This window comes from Scleropages formosus, chromosome 5, assembly GCF_900964775.1.
Source record: "Scleropages formosus chromosome 5, fSclFor1.1, whole genome shotgun sequence".
Lineage (NCBI taxonomy): Eukaryota > Metazoa > Chordata > Actinopteri > Osteoglossiformes > Osteoglossidae > Scleropages > Scleropages formosus.
The window spans coordinates 23,057,197-23,079,511 of NC_041810.1; the positions used below are offsets into that span (position 1 = coordinate 23,057,197).

General features: G+C 43.5%; 1 protein-coding gene across 2 annotated transcripts in view; it reads left to right on the forward strand.

The window, feature by feature from the left end:
• Positions 1–974: 974 nt before the first annotated feature.
• LOC108942191 (potassium voltage-gated channel subfamily C member 2-like) overlaps positions 975–22,315 on the forward strand; it is a 30,736-nt gene continuing 9,395 nt past the window's right edge. For both annotated transcript variants that reach the window (XM_029251653.1, XM_029251652.1), the window contains exon 1: positions 975–1,580. In XM_029251653.1, coding sequence (XP_029107486.1) covers positions 1,008–1,580 — 573 coding nt within the window. In that variant the 5' untranslated portion in view covers positions 975–1,007. The remainder of the gene's footprint in view (positions 1,581–22,315) is intronic.

The window sequence follows — 22,315 nt, forward strand, 5'->3', positions numbered from 1 at the left end:
TAATGAACACACACACAGGATCGCAAGCGGGAAGGAGCATGATAGGTGTTTTTAAGAAAAATTAAGGTCTCCAATATGGTTTCTTCAAGTCCTGTCATTTGTGTGCATGTTTTTGTTTTTTTTTTTTTTAATCATACGAAGCGAAGGTCGCACGTTGTAGTATACATTTTTGCACATGTGATGAGTATGTAGATGAATTATAGACAAAGAAAGACTGAGTCAAGCCAGGGTGTGTGACAGAGTAGTCGCGGTTATTTGTTGCAATAATATAATTATAAACTAAAGCCAACGACTGGCGTGTTTCGGGAAGAAATGGCAACAACAACAACAAAAACAAAACAGAGACAAACAGATATTATTTAAATTTCATGGGGTGTGTCGTTCGCGTCGCTCCAAAAAGCGGATCGTCCGAGGAGTTGGGGGAAGAAGAAGCGCTTCGCTGGGCTTCGCGAGTCGGAGGTGACGCAGGGGCGGACGCTGAGGAGGGTGCGCCGCTCCAGCAGGACTTCACCTGCACGCGCCCCGGCGCCACGCGCGCACTGCCCGAGCGCGCTCGTGGGCGCGACGGCGACACGTCCGTCTCGAGCTGCGGCTTCGCTCCGTCATTGCGAGGAGGCGGAGGAGCGCGGATGGCTGGCTGACGAGGAAGGATGTTGTTATTAAACACACGACGCCGGAGGAGCGCACCTAAAAGCCCTCGAGGAGAGGGGCTCCGTCCTTTTATGTGAAAAGTGACCTTTTGCCGCCTTTTCTCGAACAACGACTCGTGTCGACTCCCGGACGGGCGACACACGCACACTGACTGACAGACAGATAGCGCGAGGCGAGGGCTCTAGTAGTCTAGTCTCGAGTCGGTGGGCAGTGAGTGTGAGTGTGCAGTGCTCGCCCTCCTCGCTGCCTTACTTTTGCAACTGTTACTTGTTGTTTTTTTTTTTTTTTTTTTTTTTTTCCCCCCGCATTTTGAACACACTCGGTGCGTTCCGTCGAGTCATGTCTCATCCGGAGCGATGGGCAAGATCGACGACAAAGAGAGGATAGTGCTCAACGTCGGGGGCACCCGGCACGAGACGTACCGCACCACGCTGAGGACGCTGCCCGGCACGCGGCTCGCGCTGCTCGCGCGCGAGACCGACACGGAGTCCGTGCTCGAGCAGCTGCAACAAGTCCCCGGATTCATCGAGTACAACCCCCGCAGCAACGAGTACTTCTTCGACCGGCACCCGGGGGTCTTCGCCTATGTGCTCAACTACTACCGCACGGGGAAGCTGCACTGCCCGGCCGACGTGTGCGGACCCCTGTTCGAGGAGGAGCTCTCCTTCTGGGGCATCGACGAGACGGACGTGGAGCCGTGCTGCTGGATGACCTACCGGCAGCACCGCGACGCCGAGGAGGCGCTCGACGTGTTCGAGATGAACGTGGACAACGGGGACGCGGACGAGGACGAGCTCAACAAGCGGCTGGGCATCGAGGACGCGCTGGCGGTCGACGCCGGCGGCGGCAACGCCGCGGGTCGCTGGAGGAAATGGCAGCCCGTCATTTGGAACCTGTTCGACGACCCCTACTCGTCCAGGGCGGCCAGGGTGAGTGGGGACACGCTTCCAAAAAAAACAAAAGAAAACCCGAAAGTGTTTAAAGCTCAAAGTTTCGCTAAAGTGCCGCCGAAAAATTAATTATAGCGACGCTGTCAGAATCATGTGCGCTTCGCCCGACGCGGCGCAGACCCGAGTGGCGGTCGGAGCCCGTTTGACTCGGGGACATTATTATTTAATTATTTACTGACAGTTTTCCAGCTTTACAGGAGTGTATTGGAGGGGGAAAAACACATTTTAGTGAGGAGGGGGGGGGTCTTTGTTTATTTTAAAAAAATCGTTGTAAATAGATTTTTAAAGGAGGACGCTGTGAGTAATGCAGTTTTAATATTTAGGAAATGTAGTTGACACCCCCCTCGGAGCATCCGCGCTCATCTTTCCAGACGTCTCCTTCCTTGCAAATCAGTGTTTCCACTTATAATATTGTTTAAAATATAATAAGCGAACACAGACATAGCCCGTAAACCAGTGAATTGGCCGAATTTCGGAGATGAAATGACTGTGTGTGTCTATAAATAGGAGTTTACAGAAATTCAAGCGGTGGTTGTTATGGAAACCGATTTTGGTAGTTGGTGGTACAACGGGGTTGGGGGGCGGGGGGGGGGGGGCGTTATTGTGCTCAAATAAATGAAATTAAAGAACAAAAATGGGTTAAATATCCGTCCAGATAATGATCGGTCCTTCAATGTGAATTGTGATTTCAGTGTGAAATGTTGATCATTTGGGCTCCTGTAATTATGAATCACAATTAGTAGGGTCTCATAATCCTTTCAGTTCTCAGAGTTAGACACGGGGGGACATACAGGTTTAGACTGTAATGAGTTTATGTACACTAATTATGACTCCAAAACTGCCTACTATTTGAGAGAGCTTTCATGACACCAGACTTACATTTCTTGAGTTAAACTGTCCAGCTGTGTAAATAGATATAGCAGCAATATAATAATAATGATATAATATAATGGCACAGTCATGTACTATTAGTGTTCTTCTTGTAATCGTTGTCTTGCAATCTGAAGGTCCTGGGTTCAAATGTCCACTCCTGCTGTGTTACCCTACATCAAGGCGCTAACATGAACGGATACATTGAGTACTTTGTTTTACATAAGTTGTGAGGCTGATAACCTAACATTGTAAGATGCATTGAGCAAAGGCGTCACAATAATGAAGGTTAATAAACAGAGTGTGAGCTACATCAGAGCCACCAATGAACTGCTTTTCTGTGCCTCAGTTCTCCACAACCTTAGAGGGAGATTTATCTTTTGGGGTGCAGGTCGTGTCCTAGTTACTTTACAGTCGGGAGGCGTGTGGCTCAAATCGCCCTTCTGCTGTGGTACACCCGATAAAGGTACAGATACTGCAAGAATAACCTGCTCTGTAAATGTTAATGTACAGTTGAGCCTAATATTTCTAAGTTGTCTTGCAAAAAAGTGTCAGGTAAATAAAAAGTCACGCTAAGGGAGAATTGGCTGTCAGTGGAACAAAGCAACTGACAGCAGTAGTGATGGTGCTTCAAGTTTATTTTTCCCTTCATTGATGCAGATGCCCTGTTCTGCACCGTGGTATTTATACACAGCCTATATAAACCTGCCTCCCCAGAGGAGGAACTGTAATAGCTTCATCCAGGGAACTCCTGTGCATTGTTGTGGGCGTGTGCTTAGTCCTAAATGAGGTAAACTCAACAGCAGTCAGCTGCGCTGATAGCATTGAGCCACCCCCACCCCACCCCCAGTCTTTGGTGTACAGACATAATTAACCCTAAGGAACGTAATTACTGATGCAGCGCATACAGATATTGCTCTCCGTTTCCCAAGTAAGCCTTTCACCATCGTGTGGCTCGCCGGCGGGACAGCGTCACGTTGATCAGTCCATGCTTGCAGAAGGTTTGGCTAGGCACGCTCTCCGATGTACAAATCGTGCCGCTGTCGTAGCGCAGCGGAGGAGGCGTCGGATAGCACCGCAGTTAATCTTCGTTTGCAAGTGAAAGGCGTGGCGGGCCGCTTTGAGGGGCAGTGCCGCTTAATACATTCATTAGTAAATCTTGTCGAGTTATATCTGGGCCTCTGAAGCGGATATGTCACATGCATCTGACATCACGCACTGCTCCAGACGGTCGCTGCAAAACCAGGCATCTGTAATCCTCTGCCGACACGCTGTCAGGGTTGAATAAGGTGGAATTATCCTTTTGAAAACCGGATCCTTTTGACTGCCTTCAGGCGTTCCCTCTGCTTCTCCATTAGTTTCTACACGAAGGCTGAAACCACTTTTCAGAGGTTTACGTATCTCTCCTTACGGTCCTTTTACAAGTTTTTCTGTGGTCTGATGTGATGCGGTATTTCAGTCCGTTACACCGTGAGGCTCTGAGACGCCACGGACAGTGACCTCTCTCTCAGCGCCTGCTCTCTGCCTTTCTCTCATTCTTCACTCCTCAATGCACCTTTGGTGATGTCTGACTGTTCGGTTCAGAGATCGATTCAGAGTGACCGCACTGAAATTCTCCCTACGGGTCAGTGCCGGTTGTGTGACCTTGGAGTGTACTTGAAAAGATAATAGTCTACATGGAGGTCTTTGGCCAAAGGAACTCTTTGTGTATTTGTCAGCTGCTGCTTCTGTAAAAATTGAAATTTTTTTTAAAATTCAAGTTGCTCCTCCATGACAATATTTTTCATATTTTCTTCTAATTTGGGGGACCGCCATGCTATCTTTTGAGATGTCAGCCTGCTGTATGGAAACAGTGAGATTTGTGGTATCGTGTAGTTAGTTATTTTTCTCCAGATTTTCTCTCTGTGATTGGTTGTGGAAGCGAGCAGAACTGTGCTTTAGCTCTGGGTGTGCCTAGTTCTTTATGGCAAAGATGATTCTTCATAACTGGCTTAAACTTTTGTCTTTGCTCTTTTTTCCTGGATGTTTGGCACAATATGGTAAAATATCCTACAAGTGTCCTGTAATGTATGAGTGGAATTTGATGTCTACCTTTCCGTACAACACTGTCCAGATCAGACGTTGGGAGAATTCAACATCCGAATTCTGACGCATGTTATGATCTGGTAAAAGCAGGAGCTCTTTTTTTTTTTTTTAAAAATATATTATGAGGATGCGTTCACACCTCACACTGATTTAATCTGCTACATACTGCTAGGAGAATGCCCTTTAATATTAATCTTCAGCTTCTCCCTGCTGCACATAGGAACCCATTTAGCCGGATAATTTTTACTGGAGCAATTTAAAGTGTCTCAGACAGCTATGTTAGGCAGGAAAGGAATGGAAATGTGTAGAAACCATTAAATCTAAATATATTTTTCCTAATCACAGTTTTCCACATTTTCAAAATGTTACCTGCTGTTAACTTTAATTTGCTATGTTCCAGAAAAATGACTTTTGTTTCTTGCATGCACAGAAAACTCTTATTTTGTAATTGAAACAAAGCCATTTCCTTGTTCACTTGATATACAGACCTATCCTATGAGTTTGAAACTAATGATAATCAAGGAGCTATGTGCTGACAGAGAAAAAAATGTTATGTTTTTTCTGGTCTTTACAGACATTTTTGGAGAATTTAATGCAGAAAACTTCTTTTAAATGTGCGGCAGTCTATGTGGGTCTTAGTGCAATTTGTGTCGCTTTAGGAATTAGAATAATTGAAGAACACAGATGCAAGAGATTGATAGTCATGTGCTGAGTAAACATGGCCAGGTAAGTGTCATAAACAGCCGTGAGGTGAGCAGTGTGAACTTCTCCTTTAATTATGTATCCCACCTTCTCGCTACATCATCTAAATCTGTTGTTACTTGTCACTCATATGATTACAGGGATAGTTTCCATTTTTCTACTGACGTGGGTCAGCTGCTGCTTTCTGAGCATCTTTGCACGTTTGAAGATGCTACAGTGGCAGGCTGCATCTGTTGTCATGGCAACATGTTCTTCATGCCTCCCTCTTTTCGCTGAGAGCTGCCCAGTCTGTCTCCGGAACTTATTCAACCATGAACGTCACATTGCATCTTTTTTACGTACCACCTACGTACACAGAGGTCTGAACTGGTCTTTGTTTACCTAATTATTTCACATGAATCAAACTGCATTTTAAGGAAGACTATTGCATTCTACCGAGGTATGCTGTTGGTGTGGTACCTTGGGTGCCCCAACTGTCAGAAGGTATTAAATGTTTGAACAATCCTTCAGATGGCCTTGTGTTGTTAGAGATATGGAAAATGTTGAATGTTGTTTGAAACATGACTTCTCCAGCTTCCTCATGCAGCTGCACTTGGATGACTGTGATGATGATGATGATGTCATCAGTGTTTGAATTTATAATAGATGATTTAGTGCCCCACCTTCAGTCTGCTAAGCTTTCTTTAAGAGCTGCCTGGTCCTTCCCTTGGTTGCTGCTTTCTGTGAGGGGATTGGAATCAGCTGTTATGCTGTGGCAAAGGACCAGGTCTCCTTACTTAGACAGGCCTTCAAGTAAGAGGTAACAGGGTTCTAGTCCGGCAGGCGTTCACCTAGGATTCGCAGACCTTCCTTGCCTAGGATGAGGACTGCGTGCTGGCAGGTGACTTCGATGTCATTGGCACCGAGTGAGAATGAAGTGTGACATCTTTATTCTCCTGGGATGTTGTGATATGCATATATATTCATAATTAATCATTTAGCAGATGCTCTCACTTATGGTGACTCACAATGCTCAGATTAACATAACAATAGTCATTAAATTATCCAGATAAATACATCTAGATGCATTTAAGATTTAACAAGAAATTGACCTTCCCGAAAAATGTTTGAATATGAAGGCATGAGCTTAGGATAGACTTTGGCTTGACATGTGCAGGGAAATACCTTAATTTTGTGTGGAATACAATTTGTCCAGAAGGAGCATTACATTATTAATGCTCTCTCGCTTCCGCAGATGGAGTGCCTTCCAAGGACAATGGAGTTATTTGAAAAGCCATTTTTCCCATGCTCTTTATCATGTGCACATTGTGATTAGTGAGAAATTATTAATGTGTGCATCATTTAGACTGATGTAAGGCCAGGACTCTCAGCTGCTGCATAAGTGGGCAGAAAATGGCAGATCATAAGTAGGGGATCCCAGCTAGTTTTGTGTCCCACGCTTCATGCTCACTTTACCTTTCAGATGAAGGAAGCACACTGATTTTGAAGCTGATGAATACACTATAGAATGTGTTCAGTGTGCCCATAATGTTTGTAAAGCTTCAGGAAAATATTGAAATGTCTTATGATCTCTGTTTTCATGCGACATTTGGTGTCTGAGCAGTTTGGATGCATAAGTCTGGGTGTTGAAAGGTATTGGCTAGCACGGAAGTGTCGGTGAAAAGTCCCACAAGAGGCCAAGAGCTTACTCTGTCTTGTCATCAGACGGTTTGCCATGACAAATGCACAAACAGTATGTTTTATTCCATATGGGTCTCACTAAAGTGGTGCATCATGTTAGTTAAACATAAATAGAAAGGGATGGCTTTTTTTCCTCTGGAAATGCTTTATTTCCTCCCAACAAATTGTTATTTGAGAGTACAGAACAATCGTGGAAGGTGTATCATTACATTCTGCTGCGGTGAAAGGGTGAAAGCCTTGGTACTCAGTAAACACACTATTAAGTGACGTGTCATTCAATACATTGGAAAGGTCTTCCTCCAGCACCTTCCAGCTGATGCAGGAGATGTTTTGCATGCTCAGCGTTAGACCCCTGGCACCGGTCAATGGGCCTCGTGCTTTTGCAGTGCCACCCTTTTCCTCTCATGGTACTCAAGAGTCCTGGTCCTTCTCCCAGAGGACTGATCAAGGAAAGGCCAGCGGCCCGAAGTGAATCGCGAGCACTGCGATATCTAGCAGCTGCCCTGTCTTGCTGAGGCACGACGTGCTCCCACCCTGTAGTCTTGTCATGCAGCTGCCGCCTTGCTGAGCCATGACGGGGTTTCTTGTTAATCCTAGAATAGGATGTTTTAAGAATGCCCGTGCCGACTAATATGGTCTGTGACTGTACTAAAGTGAGCATCTGCATCTCTTCTTGACAGAGACACTTCACTTTTCATTTGATCTCTTTAGGTAGCTCTTTCGGGACTTGAACAGGATGGTCATTTGAGAGATCCCCTGTGGATTAACGTTTAAATGTTTATTTATCTGCTTTTAAAATTGTCCCAGCTCAGAGGAAGAGGGACACATGGCAGTGCTTGGGCAGGCCTGACAAGAGGCTGGAAGGGGCCGATGTGGAGCGTGATTTTTGTATCTGATTTGACATGGGGTACTTTTTCTGTATTGTGATGAATCCATGTGGAAATACAGTGGAACCTCGGTTTACGAATTTAATTCGTTCCGTGTATTCATGGTCCTCTGAAATTTTCGTACACCGAAACGAATTTCCCCATAAGAAATAATGTATAACAGAATAATTGGTACTACGCCCCCAAAAATATTACTCGAGATCCGCATTTGTTGATCCTGGCGTTTTTTTTTTTTTTTTTAATGAGATCGGTGTACAACTGCCTTGCCTTCTCGCAAACGATGGCTTCGGACACGCTACGATCACCCGCCAACTGCCTCTCGTTTATCCAGATAAGCAACGACTTCTCTACGTCCTCGATGGCCTGAGACCGTTGCTTTGGTAACACTGTCACTCCTTTTGCAACATCAGCCGTCATGATTTCTTCCTTACTTGCCAGGATGGTACAGATCGATGATTTCGTTCTTCAGTTCTATCGGGATACGGACAGCCTTCTTCTTCTCAGATGCTGCTATTATCTTCTTGGGTGACATCGTTGCTTAGGGTATGCACAATACGTACGTACGCTAAAGAAAATCACAAAGAATTTCTCGAACGCGTGCACGAGAGCTTTGGATACGAGACGTTCACAACGTGAGGCTACGTATACAACTGATGCTTGGCGGTGGGTATTCGTTGTCTCCCTACCCGCCCGATGCTTCCCGAAGCGTACCCACGCGTTCAGGTTCAAACAGGATGTTCGTGCTCGGAGGCAATCTTTCGAAAACCGAAGAAGTTTACGAATACATTTATTCATAAACAGAATTATATGCACTGAATGTTCGAATACCGAATTTGACGGCCTTGAGGCTGTTCGCATGCTGTTCGTATACCGAGCCACCATTCGTATACAGAAACATTTTTTTTCGTATTTGCACCTCGTACTCCGAATTATTCGTAAAGAGAGACGTTCGCCAACCGAGGTTCCACTGTAAAGTGACATGTAAGACTTTCTTTTGTTTTCAGTTAATTTCCTTACAAGCCATAAGCATTGTACCCTGAAGCATCGAGGCTACTGTAATGCTGTTGAAATGAAATCGAGCTGAGTGTGTTTACTGAAAGCCGTTTCCCTGTGTTGAGGGATGAGCGTGTTCTGTCCTGTTCAAACTTCTGGGAGAAGGTGACATTTAGTGTGTTAATGAATCTTGCAGATTTAGTGCTAGATATCAGCCCGTGGGGACTCATGTCACTTACCTTTGAGTGTGTAGCGAGCGTATCCTTCAGTTGACATTGACTCAAGCTGTCCGCTCGTGTGTGTGTGTATGTATCTGTTTTTTGGCGCTTCTGTGTTCTGCATTATTTCTCAGCTTAATGCTCACACCTGCAGCAAACGGGGTGCTGCTCTGTGTATTGTGTGTCCTCACCCTAATGGGTAGCGATAGCAAGGTCACGGTGGACCGGTGCTTTGAAAACCAGCCACTGCAGATGAACTGAAGTGAACCAAAAGGAAGGGTTCAGCTGAGGTCATTCTCCTGGGTTGGTGTTCCCTGTAGTAGGTGATGACCTACTTCAATGGTAATACATGTCTAGTGTCTTTGAGATTTATCATCTAAAAAGTCATATTTAACAGATATATTTAAAACTTTTCTTTTCTTCTGTAGTAGAAAGCAATTTATCTAAAATTTTAATATCAGGCTTGGCAGCCAAACTCAGATTTCCCTTGTAGCTCATTCCTGTTGTACAAATTTTTCATTTTTACATAAATTAATTTTTGATTGTTTGCATTGTTGGCAGTCAACCTTTTTGAACAGCAGCTCAGTTTCTTTATGATTCTTGTGAGAACTGATATGCTTGTGCAGGTGAAAGGTTATAGATGTGTCTTTGCATTTATGTGTATGCATGCATAAGACTTTGTACAGTTTTAACCAGTAGGAATTGACCTGTTTTTGTGGCTTATCCTCTGGACCATCCCCAACTTGAACCACTCCTTTTCAGAAGATCTGCTCTATTACAGAACGTACCTTGTGTCATTGTCTAGTGTACAGACATCTCCCAGATCCAGGTTTCTGCAGGGAAGATGTGTATGTAGCTTGGTGGTGAATGAGACATGACTCATATCATCACAGTAAGGAAATGGCACAATTCAAGCCTTTGGGACATTTCTGTATGTCCCCCTTCACATTGAGTACTTTCTGCCAGCAGAATCACTCAGATCTTTGGGATGGGTCAGTACGAAATGATATAAACCTCTTTTTCTGCCTATAACCACAGTGTAGAATTCACAAAGTCAAGCAGTGCTGCACTCCTTGAAGGTGTTCAGAGTAAGGCTTTAAAAGGGTGCAAAACAAAGGCCTGAACAGTCTAACTTAGTAATGCATTCCTTCAGACATTGAGACGTCCCTTCAGAGCTTCATTTGAATTTTACTTGTGCGTGATATTGCTGCTGCTTTGGGTCATGCTTGACATTTGCAGAAGGCATGATCTCAATTCAGAGCCTCTTAGCATAATCACAATGAAAGCTAATACTTCTTGGCTTCTGCCATTCCTGAAGTCATGTGCATAATTATTGAAGGAGGCTTTTAGATATGTGGAGGACTAATTTGAAGGACGCACTTATCAGCAGAGATGTGTCTAAAGGCTGACACAATGCTTTTCAGCACACTTTCATGTCACCGTTCAGTTGAATTTTCTCGCTGCCAGGCAGCTCTCCAGAGGAAGCTGCATGAATGACTGAATGCATGAATGTCTGTGTAAATGACCGAGTCCGCCCAGTGGTATTTTGACATTCCATCACGGGTCTCAGATTTGCAGCAGCAAACAGTCAGGTTGCACCTGCAGAAGGTCAACATTTTTCTACATATCCCTCAGGAACTGGGCAATCCCTCAAAAAGATTAAATTTTACTGCCGGATCCCGAAATATATAGGGACTGTTTTTTTTTTTTTTTTTTTTTTTCCTTGAAACATTAGGAGGTCTGAAAGGTAAAAGGGACAAAGACGCAGTTTCTTTCACTGTCATAATAGCGGATGAGGGTATCGCATTCACATTGGTGCTGAGTCGGTAAAATGAAAGTGGCCAGGCTTGTTGAAGCACCCTCTGTTCCTTCAGTCACAGCGTAGCACCTGCTGGTCTCCATCAGACGCATGCCAGGTGTGAGGAAGTAAAACAACATCCGTAAGGGCTGGCGCACGACCGGTTTTGGTAATGCACAATCCCATGAAGGGGTTTGCGTTCATTGGGACAGGTGGTACATTGATAACAGATAAAGATATTGCTATAGACGGGAAGTAAGGAGCGAGGAGGTGAGTCAGTGCGTGAGCAGCAGTTGAAGGTCTGTTCTCCTTGAAGGACATGTGCTTCCTTCTGAGTCAGAGCTTGGCCCAAGGACAAAGGAGGTGCTTCATCAGGATACTCACCACTGTTGCTTTGCTCACTGTGGGTTTCACGTCATTCATTCCAAGACTGAAGGTGTCATTTAAAGTGTGTCCAGTGTGAGATGTCACTCGGAGTGTGATCAGCAATTTGCATTAACTTTTTACAGTTACTGGCACACAGGGATGCATGCAGTTCTCTTTATTAAAATTATACAAAAATATACAATATTGCACCTACAACGATCTCCTGATCTGCTTTGTCTCTCAAAAACAGTTGTAAAGCCTTTATAAAGTGATATAAATGCTGGACAGTTTTTCATTACACATCACTTAACTGAAACCCCCATCATTTATGCAGCACAGTTGTGTGAAATCAAAAGTAACTAGATGCCCTTGATCTTTCTCATTAGTAGTCAAAGCAAAATGAGTGACTGACTTTATTTCCCTTCTCTCAAGATGATGCTGAAGCGCTAAAGCAGAGATATTCGAATGTTACTGCAAACGTTTTGTCGGAAGGACAGAACATTCTAGAAGCTGAAATCAAGTGAACGGCGCTGTACGCCAGCAACAGGGTGCCTGAGTCATGGTCCCTGGAGAAAGACCACAAATGATGCTGCTTCATCTATGTTGCACCCCAGCCTTACTTGGGGAGAAACAAATGAAAAAAGTTTTGCCCCAATGCTGAGAAAGTAGGTCAGGGGATGCAAAGAAGAGACTTGGCTTTGGACCGGCTTTGGTCTAATTCACTGTGTCAGTCCAAAGGTTTACCCCGCTGAACATGTCACAATGCGTTTTGAGATGCCTGGGGACATACAGGTTTTGTCAAATCAGGATGGGACAAGGCTATGACAGATTTTCAGCTGATTTCGAGAGGAAGATGACTTTGATGTTGTAGCAACATCTCGTCTAGTTTTTGCATGTCAAAATGCAGAAATAAACAAAGGCTGGCATATTTGCCCGTTCTGTATGGCATGATTTAGTATGGCTGACATCCTGTAAAAGCAGTCCATCCAAAATAGGGTTGTGAAGAAAGGCTGATGTAAGGTTTTTGTCTTTTTAGCTCAGCTTGGATTATTGTGCTTAAGATCATCTTACATTTTAATTTTGTGTATTACGAATTGTGTATTGGGTGGTATGGTGGTAGGGGGTGCGGTGGTGCAGTGGGTTGGACCGCAGTCCTGCTCTCTGGTGGGTCTGGGGTTCGAGTCCTGCTTGGGGTGCCTTGCGACGGACTGGCGTCCCGTCCTGGGCGTGTCCCCTTCCCCCTCCGGCCTTACGCCCTGTGTTGCCGGGTTGGCTCCGGTTCCCCGTGACCCCGTATGGGACAAGCGGTTCTGAAAGTGTGTGTGTGTGTGTGTGTGTGTGTGTGTGTGTGTGTGTGTGTGTGTGGTATGGTGGTGTGGCAGGTTTGCATGGTGCCTGCTGTATGGCCAGATCTGGGGTTCAAGCCCTGCTTGGGCTGCCTCGTGACGGACTGGCGTCCCATCCTGGGTGTGTTCCCTCCTCCTTCGGTGTTGCACCCTGTGTTGCTGGGTTAGGCTCCGGTTTGCTGTGACCCCACTTGAGACCAGCGGTTGTTGACGTTGGTTGGTCGATCGTATATTTAATCACATGATTTATGTATTTACACGGTAACTAGACAGCTGGTGACGGACCATGACAACCAGCAGCATAACTAATGACAGACAGCTGGTAGCGTAGTGGTTTAGTCTGCTGCTTTCGGACCTGAAGGTTGCAGGTTCAATCCTTACCTCTGGCTGTAGTACCCTTGAGCAATGTACATACCCTAAATTGCTGTACTAAACTAACCCAGTTGTATAAATGGGTAAGTAATTGTGACCTTAACCTTGAAAGTTGCTTTGGAGAAAAGTGTCAGGTGAATGTAAATTTAATCACAACAATACACTCAGGCCTCATGTAACGGGGCTTTGTACAATGATTAACCGATAATATGGTTTTTAAAAACATATACCCTTTCCAAATGGCTTATTGCTCCTTGGCTCCCATTATTTTAAAGAAAGTTTTTGAACTCAGTAGATGTCATTGCTTCTAATGGCATCTATCAAGTTCAAAAACTCTCTTTAAAATGAGTAAATGGGAGCATTTTAAAATCAGACAAAATAGTCTTCCTACAGTTTGCAGAAATTGAGGCTTTTAGTGGTAGTGTTTTAAATACAAAAATATGAAAACAGAATGCTCACTCAGAAAAAAATACTTCCTTGTTAGATTCCAGGTCACCATGACCTTTTGGACAAGTTGTACAGATAATGAAAATATAACATGTAAAGGTAATCTACATATATTTTTGTGATATTATAAAATATGTAGGTATATGTATTCATCATTGTCATGCCTAAAAAGACCTTTTATTTTTGTAAATCAGTTGACATTTTTTTTCCAGGAGCTAATTCTTTTTTTTTTTTTTTTTTTTTTTTTTTTTTTTAACTACCCAACCCCCTCAAAACTCAAAATTCAACCTGTTTCATGGTGGAAATTTACCTAACAGGGTGATTTCAGAGAAAAACATTAACCCTGTTCGGAGAAGAGGAATCAATGTATTATATACGTGAGGTCTTGGCTTGTAGTTTGGATCATAGTAATTATTTAATCAGCATAAAATAATGAATATGTGTCATAACCTTGTCAGACTGTGTTTTGGTTAAAACAGCAGATCAGCAGATGACTGGACTATGGCTACAGTTCAGATCTGTACCCAAGGACTAAATATTTACGTTTGTTCTTTTAGCAGATGCTTTTCTCCAAAGTGACATACATCTCCGAGAACAATAGAAGAAGTGCATCACATCAACAGAAGGAGATTTGGATGCAGACACATGATTCTTCAACAGTTACGTTGTGTCGCTATGCAAAGAAACGCTGTATCATCCGTGAAAGACTGCTTCCTTGCCGAGTCCCTTAAAACAGCTACGATCTGACATTAACAGTAATGATTTGGCAGTCATCTTACACAAATCACTGTCTGTAACGTGTCAGCCAGTCCTTAATTTTGTATTCTTCTGAAAAGCCTGTTCATCACCTGTCATTGTACGATGCGCTAAAAATGTGTAGTCAGTCTGGGTGAGCGTTGCTTCTTGTAGATCCAGATTTGAGAGACATTTTGGTCAAAGCAAAAAAAAAAAAAAAAAACCTTGTCTACTGCTGTTTATTTTGTCTGCTTCCCGTGCCTTTAACATTATATTGTTAAGAATAGAAAGGATAGATGGTGCTGTCTAGTATATTTATCCTCCTGGTTTCTTTAGGGACATTATTGCTTAGTATGAAATGTACAGAGTCAAGGTCAGTTCCTTTCTGTGAGAAGTCGACATGCTCCCATCATCTCTGAAGAGGGAAAAAAAAGGCCAGGACTGAGGCTCCTGTATAACTGCCAGGCTTCAGCATGCTTGGTTTTTTTTTTTTTTTAACAGACTTTAACTCACTTTTAATCACAACTGAAATATACTTTGATAGTCTCTGATGTCTGTGTGTCTGTAGTCTCTTGGTCTTTGGGTCAAGCTTTTCACTTGTTAACACAGCAATACGCTGAAATACATTTGCCATGTATGGTCCATCGTCGAAATCAGATGTGCTTCATTTGTTCTGACATATCATGAGGAGTATTGACAAACAAGGGGGCGTGGTGGTGCAGTGGGCTTGGTTGGGTCCTGGTCTCTGGCAGGTCTGGGGTTCGAGCCCTGCTTGGGGTGCCTTGCGATGGACTGGTGTTTCAGCCTGGGTGTGTCCCCTCCCCCTCCAGCCTCGTGTCCTTTGTTGCTGGATTAGGCTCCGGTTTGCCACGACCCTGCTTGGGACAAGCGCTTTCAGTCAATGTCTGTCTGTCAGTCAGTATGGACAAACATTCCTGTATAATTTGGGCTCAAGGTCCCTGCAGTCCTCCTGGTTATGGAGCTTGTTACCAGAAACCGCTTTTCTTCTCCCTGGAGTACCACCATGTGGAAAGGCAAGGAGACGTGTGCTTCGTAACCTTTGGCAAAATTACATTATTTATTTGCTTGGCCAATGGATGTCTTGTCGTCTTTGATGGGCTGTCTGCTCAGGGCGAGGCCCTCTTTATTAGTGTGGCAGACAGAGCTTGTTCACAAACGCACAGTTCTTGGAATTCAGATTGACACGGAGAGTCGTGGCCAGACTGAATAATTCACTTATGATGGATCGTTATTTCTGGGCTGGTTGGCCACACGGTGCTGCAACGTGATCCCTGTGCATTGATCAGGTCTGCCCTGCATGAAAGAGTGGCGTGAGCCAGACTGAACTCCATGGCCATGCTTGTGTGTGTGGAGGTGCATGACCGTCTTATTCCCTGGAGGGTGTCCACTTTTAATCCCTACACCCAAACTCCCCCTGCATCCCTCCATCTCACCTGGTAGGTGGGAAAGGGCATCGTTCAGTTCCCTGGTTTGAGAACAGCCTGCTTGAGTTTCCAGAGCAGGGGCTCATTTTCTGTTTTCTAGGCAGATGTTTACATAGGGACTCCAAAGGAAGGTGGGCTCTCTCGCCAGCCAGTCCACTCGAACCAAGTCTTGGGGTCAGCTTGTGCATGGACTCATTTACCTGCACCAGTTGTACTCTACTAAAGCTATGGGGGCAGGGACTCAAAACACTTGCTGGTACATTCCTCCAAATGCAAACCAGAATGCCTCTTAACAGGCATTGCAATGAAATGTATGCTCTTTTTTGTTCTTCCAAAGGTTTCTGGCCATATGCGAGAAGAACGTAGCGTACTTCTTCATCCTTGTAGCGTGGTCTGTTTTGGAATCATCAAAAGCAGCTTGCTGTATGAGCATGTAATTAATGTTCAGCCATAGTCTCATTACATTCTGTATGTATCTTGATTGATTGAACCCTATGGCTGGGAATTATGTTGTGTCATAGTTGTTGACTTTGCAGACGTTGCCAGTTCCACTCAAATGGAGCAAATCTTGTCAGTGACTGTCTCAAGACTGACCAATGACAATGTCACACTTTGGTGCCTTGGGGTTTCAGTAAATGGATACAGTAAACGGATACACTTATTACACCCTCCTGCCTCTCACATCCTCCTGCTTCTTCTGACCTTGAAGAACTATGATCTCAAAGCAGGTGGAAGTAACAGGACTCTTTGCTCGAGAAAGTGACAGCATTAGTGAAGGTTTTAAGGAGACTGATTTCGGATATTTATTTGGAAGAACAGGGCCCAATAAGGGAGACTGCATTTGCATGGCGTATTGAGGAGGGATGAAGTGTGCGTGCGTGCGTGCGTTCATGTGATTGTGTGTAAAGCCAGGCTAGAGTAGATGAAAGGAAGCTATGTTCATACTCTGGGTAGGAAGAGCTGTATTATGAGTTTGGACATACAGTGGTTATAAACATATTTGGGACCAGAAGCCATCCATTTTGCTAATAACTCCCAAAGCCACCTTAACCACCGCATCTCAATCAGTATAAGCTGATAATACAAAATATCCCTTGATTTATTCACTGAGCAGGTTCTGTATAAATCACAGCTATATACTGTATGTAATAAAAAATTAAAATATAAAATGAAGTATTACATTTATTTTATTAACTCAAAGCTGCATTAATATTAGAACAAGTCTAAATGATGGAAAATACATTGTATCATTAAACTCTAGCTGACCCATAGGGTCAGTCCATGTGAAATCACTGGGGGCCTTCAGACTGACCATCTCTGATTTGCTTCGTACTTCAATACCTTAATAAATATAGTTTGGTTCAAAAGACCAACTTCAAATTTTGTGCGTGTGTTAATGAAGACATGCTCTTTCCAATGGTATAATTCTTTTTGTGGTAGACCTTGTCATACATGAGCAATATGCATTTGAAATACAGGTAAGAAATGTTTTTTTTTTTTTTTTTTTTTAATTTTAATGCCTCATAAATCAGAAGATTTTATTTCTTTTAGACAAATACTAGTCACAAAAATAGTACTACAGTAGGAGAAATAACACAATTTGAAAGATCTGTTGTGCTTCAATGTGGAGATACAGACGGCCAAAATTGCTCCAAATCACAAACAAAAAATTTTCATAGTTTTGAGCAAGCTATAAATTGGCAAGTATGCAACTGTGGATCTTCTTTTACAGCAGTTAAAGACATCTTGTACCTGAGAACAGCTCCTGAAAATTTCATGCATCTAGCATGAATAGTTCAAAAGTAATGACGACTTATGGAACTTTGTATCTTTTTCTGTACCACTCATTTTGGTTGTAAAATGAGCATCATGTCCCATTTTTAAAGCCCCAATATCTCAAAAACCCAATGAAGGTATAAGGCTGAAATTCATTTTTTAACCTTATATCTTCACTGGTTTTTGGAACCAATGAAGATATAAGGTTTCATTGGAAAGTCAACATTTTCTGAAATCTGGTGATTTGAGGTGGATTTACCCATAAACATTATTTCTTCTTTTAGCTAAAAAACCTTACAATGCGTGCTAAGCTTATTACAGATATTTACCATTAATATAGCTGGGCTCTAATATTCGGCTTTCTGCTAACTGAAATGTGCCCTGTTATTGATCACCAACACCCAGGACCACCAGACACAAGCTATAAACCCTCTGGCAATGTTTGAAAAATTCAGTTTGTATGCATTTTACTGAAATCTTTGTTGGTCACAAAAAAGTTTGCATTCCCTCTTTCCCCGCCCCCGCAAACTGAAATTGTAGGGAATTGAGAAGTAAAAAAATCCTGTGTACAAAGTTGCTAAAATGAATAATAATAATAATAATAATAATAATAATACTAGTATTATTTAGATGTACCTTACATCAAAGCCTACTGACACAGCTCATGGGCGTATGACAAAGATGGTGAATATCCAGGCAACGGCTCACTCTTTATGTATGTTACAGAAAATATAGGAAATAAATGTGGATCATTTTGTATGCCTGACAAAGCTTTCAACCGAGCTATTTTATTTATTTAGTATAATCCAGTCAGACTGTTTGCATTTGCACCATTAACATGAATGCCTGCTTTTTGGTGTGAAAAATTCAAAGAATGTATTATTTTTGATCTTTTTATTATGTATGAATTCAAGTAATATTTCTTGATCAATTCAAGGCTTCACTGTGAAAAACTATGAAAATATGACTTGACAACATGAACGTTTCACCCACATATTCTAAATTATAACTGTTCATGAAAACACCAAAACTTAATTTGGTGCTCGGTTCTGGATGACAGTTTAGAAAAAACAATGACCATAATCATGAACTTTGAAGTCATAAGTATAATATAGTATAAATGTCTTATGTATTTATTTTTTTAGAAAAGGATGCACACAATACAGAAGAAATAACAGGTAATATTTTCCTTTAAAATGTTTTTTGTAACTGTGGAATAATAGTGTAGAGATCAAATTTAAGGTAGAGTGTTGGAAGAGGTGGACAATGCTGTAAGCAAGTAAACAGCTGGAAGCACGTGGAGTTCATACTCAGTTGATCTTCAGCCCAAACCACTGAGCAGGATCCATGGTCCAGCCAGGAGCTCTTTCTGTATCAGGTACCCTGATACCCTGGTACTCCAGTTAGTGGTTCTCCAGCTGGAGTTGGAGCAGCGTGTCACAGTGGAGGGAAGGTGACGAATGGCTACAGGCCCAGCGGAGCAGATAAGGCAACCCTCGCCATCCATCACTGGATTCCCTTTTAATAACGTCATAAATATGGAAATGCTTTTATCATCCATATTCATTTCAAAAATTGAGCTCCGTGAAAGAAAATGGAATTAATGATTCAAGCCCTTCCATTACTCTTCAGTAGATTGTAGAGTGGCCTGTCCCTTCTGCAAGGAAGGACAAAAGTCTTTTTTCAAATACTATGCTTTTATGTGTGGATGAATGCTTTAAATACACACACACTGTCAGAACCGCTTGTCCCATACAGGGTCGCGGGGAACCGGAGCCTACCCGGCAACACAGGGCGTAAGGCCGAAGGGGGAGGGGACACACCCAGGACGGGACGCCAGTCCGTCGCAAGACACTCCAAGCGGGACTCGAACCCCAGACCCACTGGAGAGCAGGACCAGGTCCAACCCACTGCGCCACTGCACCCCCATGCTTTAAATAATTTTGGGAAAATGTTTCAGATCAGAGAAGATTCAGGGTTATAGTCTGGTCTTAAATGTCATTGCCAGTTGTCTGATCTGGTAGTACTGGAGGGTGGCATAGTGGCACAGCAGGTAGTGCTGGTGCCTCATGGCTGCTGGTCTGTGGATTTGAATTTGGCTCAGTGTCTTTGGAGGTATCATGTTCTCATTGTGTTCCAGAGGGTTTCCTCCCACAGTCCGATGACACGTGTTTCTGGTGAACTGGTGACTAAATTGCCCTTAACGTGGATTCTTGTAGTGAATTTGTGTGCGATTTGCCTTGCTGTGGAATAGCCTGCTATTATCCAGGGTGTACCCTGTCTTGAGCTCTGCGCTTGTGGGATACGCTCCGGACCACCGCAACCTTGCACTGGAAAAAAAGTTTACTCTTAATGGATCTGTGGGTGGTAATATTCATTTGAGGAGAAAAAGGCTGAAACTTGTAGATCATGTGGGACATCTCAGGCTCCCAGTGTCCAAATTGAGCATGCTTTGATTTTCCCTCAAAATGTTTCTATGTTCCAAGGAGTCAGAAAGGAGAGAGAGCTCTAAGAAGAGCTTATTTCTGCACTATAAAGCAGAGGAAGTTGAAGGAAGAACTTTGGAAGAACATACTTGTGCTTCAAAGGGAACCAATGAAACCAGAGCCAAGGCAGCTGGAAAACATGACTGGTTAATAATTCATTGCCTAAATTAAGTACCGATTGAATTTCATCTTGGATCCTTTAATTCTATCTCAAGGACAAATGGTTTTTTGTAGCAGCTGAATTATTTTGCATGTTTGTACTCAAGTGTCACCAAAGTGAGGAGTTTTGAGGTTTTCTCTGACGTCGGCAATCTTTGACAAGCCGTTACATTCATATTACTGTTTTACTTCTTGCTTCTCTTTAAATATTGCTTTTGTGTCATTGTTTCCTTTGCCAAAAACACTGTAGAAACTGACAGTTTGTGAATTCTGTGCATGAAAAATACAGACCTCATGGGCCAGTCATTGTGGAGATCTTTCTGACAGTTTTCTGGGGCTGCAAGAACAGCTGTGTAATTGTTAGCTAAAGCAGGTTTCTATTTTTGGGATGCGTTAATAATTCATATGTCAGTTACCCTCAGCGCCAGCTGGATATGTGTAAAACATAAAGTTTTTCAAATTTTCTACACACCTTCTTTAACCCATCAATCAAAAGAGCTCTGAAAGCCAAAATGCAGCTGGGGATTTGCAAACAATATTCCTGAGGTCACGTGACTCACGTCTTCGGCATCGCAGCCAAGTGTGTGTCTGTGCTCGGTCTCTCTAGACTTGTTTGCACGCGTGGAATATCAATGGGTAACTGGCAGCAGGGCCAAGGGGTGGAGACAGAGCGGAACGGTGAAGAACAGATGTACGGCGAATGGATTTCAGTAGGCAGAGATATGTTCCGTTTGCTTTGCTGCACACTTGAAATGGGACGTGTGACATTTTGCTGGGATAGTTAGACAAATGTTCTTTCAGTAATGACGCAAGCTGACACGGTTTCACATGTTCGTCTGTTAGGCGCGTGATCTTCCTGGAGTGTGGCAACTGAGTGATGAGTCTTGGACTTCTCTGTTTTGATGCATTAAAGTCAAATTTTCATAAAATCCACCAAAGTTTATAATATACATGCATGTTATGCTGAAGCTAAGTACATTTTTAAGGAAATAATTTTTATGCTGATTTGTCCAAGCGTACTCCACTGTCCGCAATATCCGGTAACCACCAATATAACAACATGTCAAATTCAGGGCTTGAGCTTTTCATCCTGCTCCTCACATATGATACGAAATGAAACAACTGTACAGAAGGTGTCACTGTCAGCAACGTACGGCACATTGGACTTGTGGGAGGCATCGTCACCTTTGAGCCTCTGTCCCTTGTGATGTCTGCCGTGTAGTGTTTCACTGGATCAAGTTTGAAGGAAATCGGTCTGATTGGTGCGTTCAGGAAGATGGTAGAGGTGACAAGAGGGCACTGCTGGCGCATCGCTAAAGAAGGAAGCTCAAGGGCTTTTGAGCTCTTTGGAACAGAAGAGAGTCCACCCTTGCCTTTCCCCATCCTTTTCTGACCTCTGTAATGTTGAGAATGACAAAATCCTAAGGTTCTGCTAGGTGCAAAGGTAAGCAGCTATAGTGAGTTTTTTTTGAATGTTCAGCCTGGTTCAGGAGACTGCTACTGTCAGGTGGGCCCAGTACTCAGCAAAATTATCTCCCATGGGGGTGGAGCGGTGTCCCCTGGTCATCACTGTCAAGACTAGGGTGTTTCTTTTGGGGGGATGGAGGGCTAATGTTGGATTTCCTTTTCAGTGATTCAGATCCTCTGCGGGTGAGCTGGAGGACTGGGAGGAAGGAGGTCATGGCCACACCTGTCCTCTTTTTCAGAGCACATTTACTGCATCTTATGGGTTCTTATGTAACCAAGTGCACTTTCCATTGTCATGGCAACAGTTCCTTCAGCATCCAGAGGCGTATCTGCGGGGACAGAAAATTGGAAACCTTCACTGTTAAATTCGCATTTCAGTCGCTTTTTAAATGTTTTGGCACAGTCTCCCTTGCCACCATTCAGCTGTAAACCAAGTTAAATGGTTAAATAAACCATTTACAGAGAATAACTATTTATCACTCCTTCTGAGGGCATTGCTTGCTTTTCACTCACTACCAGGTGGGTGTGCCTGATGGGGAACAGATAACTTCTTCCACTGGCTACCATGGAGAGAGCAGCAACGTACAACACATGCGCGCACACACACACACACAACCAAACAGCTTCCAGAAAGCTGTTACCCGCCTCCCCAGGAAGTGAGAGACCAAATGCCCATGGCAGCAGTGCCTCCTGGCCCTGGGAGATACTGCGATGTGGCTCCCGAAGTTATCTGAGGTTCACAGAGAGCAGAAAGGCCTCAGAAGCTCATTCCTCCTCAGTTACCCATAAGTCATCTCCACCTGTCCTGGTCAACAGTGCTGAAGAGCAAACTCTCTGTCGAGCCTGTGTGAGGGGACCATTAAAGTTTGATGTTTGTGAAGC